The sequence below is a fragment of the Lathyrus oleraceus genome, chromosome 4 (genome assembly GCF_024323335.1).
Source record: "Lathyrus oleraceus cultivar Zhongwan6 chromosome 4, CAAS_Psat_ZW6_1.0, whole genome shotgun sequence".
Taxonomy (NCBI): domain Eukaryota; kingdom Viridiplantae; phylum Streptophyta; class Magnoliopsida; order Fabales; family Fabaceae; genus Lathyrus; species Lathyrus oleraceus.
Genome location: NC_066582.1, coordinates 261,582,870 through 261,592,264, shown reverse-complemented (window position 1 = coordinate 261,592,264; position 9,395 = coordinate 261,582,870). Strand labels below are relative to the sequence as shown.

Here is a 9,395-nt window from a genome sequence, read left to right as displayed (position 1 = left end):
CACAAAGCATAGATACACCTATGGAGGAATTAGAGCAGGAAACACAAGAAGTTGTGGAAGAGTAACCTGCTCAAGTAGAACAAGACCAGCATAGGTCAAGCAGGATACGTCAACTACCTGAGAGATATGGATATCTAATAACTGATCAAGGTGATGTATTACTCATGGATCAAGATGAGCCTGTGACCTACCAAGAGGCCATAACTGGTCCCGAGTCTGAGAAGTGGCTAGAAGCCATGAAATCTGAAATGGATTCCATGTACACAAACCAAGTTTGGACCTTGGTAGAGCCTCCTGTAGGACTTAACCCTATAGGATGCAAGTGGGTCTTCAAAAAGAAGACTGACATGGATGGTAAGGTACATACCTATAAGGCAAGACTGGTTGCAAAAGGATATAAACAAATTCATGGGATTGACTATGATGAAACCTTTTCACTAGTTGCAATGCTTAAATCTATTCGAATTTTACTTGCTATCGCTGCATATCATGATTATGAAATATGGCAGATGGATGTCAAAACTGCTTTCCTTAATGGAAATCTTCTTGAGGATGTGTACATGACACAGCCTGAAGGATTTGACATACCAGAGGAAGCCCAAAAGATATGTAAGTTACAAAGATCAATCTATGGATTGAAGCAAGCTTCCAGAAGCTGGAATCTTCGTTTTGATGAAACAATAAAACAATATGGATTCATCAAGAACGAAGATGAACCTTGTGTCTACAAGAAGGTTAGTGGGAGCATGATCGTTTTCCTGGTATTATATGTAGATGACATATTACTCATTGGAAACGATATCCCTACCCTACAACAAGTAAAGTCTTGGTTGGGGAAATGCTTTTATATGAAGGACCTAGGTGAAGCAGCCTATATATTAGGAATCAGAATCTATAGAGATAGATCACAAAAAACTGCTTGGCCTAAGTCAGAGTACATACATAGACAAAGTGTTGAGACGCTTTAATATGCATGATTCCAAGAAAGGATTCATACCTAAGCAACATGGCATGTGTCTATCAAAAACACAATCCCCTTTAACTAAGGAAGAAAGGGATCGCATGAATAAGATTCCATATGCATCTGCAATAGGATCTACCATGTATGCCATGTTATGTACTCGACCAGATGTCTCGTATGCTTTAAGTGCAACGAGTAGGTACCAATTTGATCCTGGTGATGCTCACTGGGTAGCTGTCAAGAATATCCTTAAGTATTTAAGAAAGACTAAGGACTCATTCTTGATATATGGAGGTCAGGAAGAGTTGGCTGTAATTGGATACACTGATGCTAGCTTCCAGACAGATAAGGATGACTTTAGATCGCAATCTGGTTATGTGTTTTGCTTAAACGGTGGCGCTGTGAGCTGGAAAAGTTCAAAGCAAGATACAGTTGTTGATTCTACAATCGAGGCTGAGTATATTGCTGCCTTAAGTGCAGCAAAGGAAGCTGTTTGGATCAAAAAGTTCATTAGTGAACTTGGCATAGTTCCTAGCATTGTGGATCCCATTGGTCTCTACTGTGATAACAATGGTGCTATCGCACAAGCCAAGGAGCCTAGATCTCACCAACGATCCAAACACATACTTAGGCGTTATCATCTCATTCGAGAGATAATAGATAGAGGAGATGTGAAAATATGCAGAGTACCTACACTTGACAATATTGTTGACCCAGTGACAAAGCCTCTTACGCAGCAGAAGCATGATGGCCATACTAGACCTATGGGTATTAAGGGTATGCCTGATTGGCTCTAGTGCTAGTGGGAGATTGTTGGTGTAAGCCCTAGAGGCCAATACTTTTTGTACTTGTATCGAATTATTTATTAATAATAAAAGGTTTTTTCTTTATTACGTTTGTTTAATAAAGTCCCTAGAATAGCTAGTCTGTTTAATGTATCAAGTATGACTTAATCATGAGATCACATTAAACATAAGGACACTATTCTTAAAGTATCCGTAGTCGAGCTTTAGTGTGAAGTGGGATAACATTAAAGCATTAAGACTATTATGTTTGTAGACTGATGATCACATCTCATGGATCATGGATAAAGAGTTATCAAGTCTTAAACATATGTATGAATATTAGGAGTAATATTTATACTGGATTGACCCGCTATGAGAATACTATATAGAAAGTTATGCAAAGTGTCATAAGTTATTCTCATGGTGATAATGGTGTATACCACTCTTCGACCTGAAACCACTATGGACCCTAGATGTCGAGTCGAGTGCTTTATTGCTGATCAAACGTTGTCTGTAACTGGATAACCATAAAGACAGTTGATGGGTACTCCACGAAGCATGATGAGGGACATGAGTGACCTAGATGGAATTTTCCCATCCTGTATAACAGGATAAATGTCTATGGGCCCAATATTGACCTGGACAAGGATGACACGGTCTATGCCTTGTGTTCAATATAGACATAAGGGCAAAAGGGTAATTATACACATAAGTATTATTACAGAAGGAATTGTCATATCACATGACATTTTCGTGTCTTGGGTAGCAGTGATGTGTTGCTAGATACCGCTCACTGTTTATTATGTTAAATACATGATTTAATATAATTGTCAATGCCGCGAAAACCTACAGGGTCACACACAAAGGAAGGATTGATGAGAGATAGAGTAACTAAGGAACACCGTAAGGTACGGTGCCCTTAAGTGAATTGTAGAACATCGTAAAGGTACGGTGTACTTAAGTAGAATACGAAATATGGTAAGGTACCATGAGCTTAAGTGATTTTGGGCATATTATAAGATATGGGCCAAAATACACTTAAGTGGGTTTTTTAGCTTGAAGCCCACACAAGTGGTTCTATAAATAGAACCCTTGTGCAGAAGCATTCATTGCGGTTGCATTATTTTCGTTTTCTCTCTCTCTCTCTCTCACTCACTCAAAGCCTTCATTCGTACCAGCTAGCACTGAGATTGAAGGAATCCGTTCGTGTGGACTGAGTAGAGACGTTATCATCGTTCAACGTTCGTGATCGCTCCGTGGATCTGCATCAAAGGTTTTGATCGTCACAAGAGATCTGTACCAAAGGTTTCAATCGTCACAAGAGGTAAATATTCTATCACTGATCATGACCATTCGTAAGGATCTCTAAAGGAGAAAATTTTAATTTTCGCTGCGTTTTGGATCGCAATTCTCCTTCGATCCTTTCGCCACAAGTCTCGCCTTGTGTCGAGTCGCTTCTCCTCTGGGATTCAACTTCACCTTGTATTCCCACTTCACATTGATTTCCTTCTTGTCTTGGGGAAATTCGACAAGTGGCCAAGTGTTGTTGACTTCGATTAACTTTAGCTCTTCGTCCATTGCTTTCATCCACTTCGAATATTTCAATGCCTCAGCTGCATTGACAGGTTCGACATCTGCGTAGAAAACATATTATACTAGCTCAAATTCATCATCTACCATATCATCTAATGTAATCACACATTCTTGCAACCTTGCAGGCATGTGTCTTGTTCTTTGAGGTCTGCTCGTGCTTGCTTCACCTCTGACTTCTTCCTGTCGAACTTCTCTTTCGACTTCACTAGCTGGTTCATCATAAAAGATTCTCACTTAATCTTTCTTGACATTCTCAGTCCAACCCCACTCCTTAAGCTCATCTATGATCACATCCCTGCTGATCACTACTTGCTTATTCACTGGGTCGAACAACTTATATCCTCCAGTCCAATGATATCATATCAGGATCATCTGACTCGACTTGTCATCAAGTTTTCTTCTCAACTGATCTGGTACATGTCTATGTGCTATAGATCCAAACACCCTCATATGACTCAAGCTAGACTTGACACCAAACCAACATTCTTCTGGCGTGATTCCTTCTAGCTTCTTCGTCGGATAACTGTTCAGGATATATGTCGCAGTTGACACATCTTTTCCCCATAATTCTTTGGATAGATGCTTTCCTTTCAACATACTTCTAACCATATTCACAATGGTTCTATTCTTCCTCTTTGCAACACCATTCTACTGTGGAGTGTAGAGTGGCATCACCTCATGCATAATCCCTTCTTTCATACATAATGCATCGAAGTCTTTCGACACATTCTCCACCACCATCAGTTCTCAAAATCTTGATCTTTCGACCACTCTGTCTTTCGACCATAGATTTAAACTTGGAAAATACCTCGATCACTTCACTTTTCTTCTGGATCAGGTAAGACCACAGTTTTCGACTGAAATCATCTATGAATGTAACAAAGTATTTTTTACCTCCAATCGAATCCATCTATAGAGAATCATATACATCAGAGTATATGACTTCAAGAATTGCCTTCGACCTGCTTCATGCATCCTTACTGAAGATGTTCTTATGCTGCTTTGCCTGCACACATTCTTCACACACTTCATTTGGAATGTCGATTTCTAGTAAACCTGAAACCATATTTCTTCTTTTCGGATCTCTGATGTCTTTGAAATTGAGATGGCCAAGTCTGTAATGCCATATCCATCATCTCTGATGGCTGTTGTTGCAAGGCACTTATGCTCCATCACATTTAGTTCAATCTTGAAGGTTCTATTCTGAGGCATTGGAGCCTTCAAGATCAACCTTTCATTTGAGTCGAGAACTCTCATCATCTTGTCTTCGATCGACACCTTGTATTTCTTTTCGACTAACTGCCCTATGCTGAGCAAATTACTCTTCATGCCTGGTATGTACAACACATTTTAAATTACTGACCTCTTGCCATCTTTCCTCATAATCAGAACATCACCAACACCTTCAGCTGCTAGAGTGTTGTCATTTGCAAATTTCACCATGTTCTTCATTGAGGGTTTTATGTTGACAAACCAATATTTTCTTCCAGACATGTGTGATGAGCATCCTGAATCCAAGTACCACTGGTCCTTAAATCTCTCTTCTTCTCTTGTTATAACCATCAACAAGGTCTCTTCTTCTTCGTGTTTCGCTAGCTTGCATAAGTTTCTTGATTCTTCTACTTTTCTGGACAATCACTAGAATAGTGGTCATACCTTTAACAATTGTAACACTGAATGTGACTCTTGTTGGGAGAGTTTTTCACTAGGGAGCATTAAATATTGTGAGACTTCTTCTTGTAGAGAAACACCTTTGTGAGAGGCACACCACATGTTCACCCAAAACCTTAAGGTCATAGGTGGGTGGGTTCTCTCACTTATAAATGCTCAAGTCTCCATATATACAACCAATGTGGTACTATTATCCATATTACTCACACTTGACACATTCTCAATACTCCCCCTCAAGTGTGAGTCTACAATGCTCCCCCTCAAGTGAAAGCTCTTATTACTTCCACAAATTTTTGTACCGCACCGAACGTTTCTTATTCACCACACTATACTTCAACAAATTCTTGTACCACACGGAACGTTTCTTATTCACCACATTGGCGCCGTTGACACTCTTTAACTGAACGTTTCTTATTCACCATCCTGACGCCGTTGACTTTCGATACAAGTAACCCAGTCCCTTTTTGAAACCAAAGGCTTATGATATCATTGTTGGGGGATTTTTTCACTAGGGAGCATTAAATATTATGAGACTTCTTCTTTTAGAGCATCACCTTTGTGAGAGGCACACCACATATTCACCCAAAACCTTAAGGTCATGGGTGGGTGGGTTCTCTCACTTATAAATGCTCAAGTCTCCATATTTACAATCAATGTGGGACTATTGTCCATATTACTCACACTTGATACATTCTCAACAACTCTTGTCTGGCTTTTGACCACCACTTATTCCTCTACCTGCAACACCACCTCTTTGGTTGCCTTGGTTCCAGGGTTTTCTCTGATTCGACCAGTTTCCTTCTTGCTGATTTCGACCAGTCGAATTGTTGTAGCCTCATTTGTCTTTGTTGCCATTCCAACTTCCTTTGCCTTTTCTTTTTTTTTGCCGATTGAGCCTGCAAAGCCATATCACCCTTCGACTTTCCTGCAGCTCTTTCAGTCATTCTTTGTCCATGAGATTCAAGCGTCCCTTGAAGCCCTTCCTTTGTCAATTTTGACAAATCTTTCGACTCTTCTATGGCTACTACCACATGGTCGAACTTTGGAGCCAACGACCTCAAGATCTTTCCTACAACAGATCTTGATGTCAACACTTCTCCACATACCTTCATTTGATTCACTAGTATCGTAACCTTGGTGAAGAAATCAGGTATGCTTTCATTGTCTTCCATCTTAAGCAATTCATACGTTCTTTTGTGAGTTTGTAACCTCGCCTCTTTCACCTTCTTCGCGCCTCCAAACGATTTCTCCAGAATTTCTCATGCTTCTTTCGCTGACTTTGCATTACTAACCTTTTCAAAGTTATCTGCATCAACACATTGATGAATTATAAAGAGAGCTTTATAATCTTTCTTCTTCAATTCTTTATGTGCGGCATTTTCTTGATTCGTCCTGAATTCTGCAAGCATTGTTACTCCTTCCTTCACAAGATCCCAAGGATGTTGATAACAGAACACAACTCTTATCTGCTTGCACCAATTCTCATAATTGGTGTTCTTGAGAATCAGAAGATTTGCTGAAAAATGTCTGTTTGGATGATTCGTTGTCATGGTGATTTTCTGTCCACAAATCGATTAAACCGGAGCTCTTGATACCAAATGTTGGAAATCCCCCAAAATCTATGGAGAATTTCAATCAATCTTGATGAACAAGATTGTTATTACCCACACAATAACAACGAGAAGAGAAGAACAATGTAAAACGAAAGAAAGTAAAGAACGATGAAGGAGAAGAGAAATAAAATTCTGCAGAGTTTCTCTCTGCCCACAAATTGTGGAAAACTTGTTATTCACTTTACAACTGCAAAATACTGTTAATACAATGTTATGAATACTCTATTCAGTTCTATTACAAAAATAAGGGTTACTCCCTCTATTTATAGATTTAGGTTAACTTGGACCTCAAGTCAAAGCCCAAAACTATAAAAACTCAAAATAGCTAACACTACTAAAAATAGGCATAAATCAAAATCCTGTGTGAAGCAAAATGCTTCGACACTTCGACACTAAAACAACTCAACACACTAGGTGGTTCGGCACTTCCTTATTCCTGTCGAGTAATCTGTTTCGACACAAAAAATTACAATTCTAACAAGAAATTAGTCATTCCATGTCCATACAACTCATTTGTAACAATTAATCTACGCTTGCAAAGAATTCTGTCTTCTAGAAATGTATTAAGCATATTGACGTGTATATATTGGCAATTAATCTACGCTGTAAGTGTATATATTGGCAATTTCTATGTGAAGTAAACTAAGTATTTTTCCATAATTTTTTAGTAACTCTTATTTTCAAATTAACAATTTCCCCTTGTACTTATGTAAGAATGTCGATATGAGCAAAGACAAATATGTTAAAATGACGCCAATTGTATGAGCATTACATTACATGTTTTTTTGGTTTTACTATTACTATTACTATTTCATTAACTAAGCTTGACTATATTGCATATACAACACAAGGACTCATCTGATTGTCTTTTTATTCAAAAGCAAAATTTCATTGTTTCGATCACCCCTTCTTTAATAAATCCAATACCTATGTTCTGTGTATATCATTTGAATTCTTCAAATTAATATGATTTCAATATTAATTAAGTTTCTTAAGCTGGCCATGGCCTGTCTTTGTATTTTCAACTCCTACGTTTCCTTCCCTATATATATATTTGTTCATCTTGATCATATATCTCATAGCATTAGCATTAATTTAGAATCATGGCTATGAATACCTCATCAAAGGCTCAAATCATTTTCATCACCCTCATTTCCTACCTTATTTTTGCTCAAAATGTAAACTCAGCTTCATTCACCATCTCTGATTTTGATTCATACCAAAACATCATTCAACTCGAAGGCAATGCCTTCATTTCAAGCGGCTCTGTCCACCTCACAGGTCTCGCCCCAAACAGCACTGGAAGAGCCTCTTACACGGGACCAGTGCGTCTCTGGAACGCAGATAATGGCAACCTTGCATCCTTCACTTCAGTCTTTTCTTTCGTTGTTGCACCAAACGGTCCCGGACTCTTTGGAGACGGGATCGGGTTCTTCATCGCACCGTTCAATTCCCACATTCCAAATAATTCAAGTGGTGGATTCCTTGGACTATTCGACTCCGAAACCGCTTTGAATTCATACCAAAATCAAATCGTGGCTGTTGAATTTGATTCCTTTGGTGAGAATCCTTGGGATCCTGATTACTCTCATGTTGGCATTGATGTGAATTCTATTGCTTCCGTAACAACAGCACCGTGGAATATTAGAAGTGTTCCCAATGGTTATACTGGATTTGCTGTTGTAAAGTATGAACCTGTGACGAAAAATTTAAGTGTTGTTGTAACATACCCCGGAAGCTATGGTGTGACTGAAGTTTCAAGTAAAGTGTCTTTTTTGATTGATTTGAGGACTGTGTTACCTGAATGGGTTAGAATTGGATTCTCTGGTGCCACTGGACAGTTAGTTGAATTGCACAAGATTCTTTCTTGGAGTTTTATGTCAAGCTTCTACTAATATGGCTGGCTATAAGGGAACAAGACTTCTGTGTTTCATGTTTCTGATTTGATGATTTGTGTGTACTAAACTACTACTATATACTGCTTATTATTCTTATATATATAGATACCGTGCAATGCGAGGTATTAAATATTAAGATATAAGAGTTGAATAAAAAATTTGTTATAAATTATTATATTGGTAAGAAATAATACTATTAATTAAAGATATATTTATGGAATAAACCCATATAAATGGTGCTTCTTTTATGATTTTACTCTTTGCTGCCGAAAAGTAATTCAAAATTCACACAGGAACAAAGTGTTTATTCTAACAATATTTATGGAGATGTAAACCATTTGTATGGTTTATATATGGTTTAGGATGTTGCTTTCATCATGTTATACTTCTAATTATTGTAAGATCAACACAACTAATACACCTAACACACGAAACATGCTTCCAGATACAATTATGTTGTATGTGCTCTTTCCGTTCATAATCCCTCTTTCCGTGTATATAAGTGAAAAGTGGTCCGATAAGAGAAACGTGATAGTTGTTGGCTCAATAATTTTTGGATAGGTTTTAATATCAACTTAGAATATGTGTGTGTGACAACAGCCGCATCATGAACGAGCAATGATATGTGAAAGAGAGGTTTTCTTGAACAAATACAAGAAAATAATTCAATTACAAAGAGAGAGAAGATAGAAGAAGACAGAGAAAACATGAATGGTTAAAACAATTTTTTTATTCACTTTCTCAATTAGGATTAAAAGATTACATATGAATAATAATTTAACCTCTACTCTAACAAACTAGAGTACAACCTATACATAAACAATTTTCAGCGCTGGATATGACATTCAATTTTATGGAAAAAAAATGAAAACAC

The 9,395-nt window shown here is 37.8% G+C and overlaps 1 protein-coding gene across 1 annotated transcript; it reads left to right on the top strand.

The window, feature by feature from the left end:
* The first annotated feature begins 7,519 nt into the window (after window positions 1–7,519).
* LOC127135427 (lectin 7-like) lies at window positions 7,520–8,578 on the top strand. Its single transcript, XM_051062143.1, has one exon. The coding sequence runs from the start codon at window positions 7,727–7,729 to the stop codon at window positions 8,516–8,518; it is 792 nt and encodes a 263-aa protein (XP_050918100.1). The 5' UTR covers window positions 7,520–7,726; the 3' UTR covers window positions 8,519–8,578.
* Window positions 8,579–9,395: the final 817 nt, after the last annotated feature.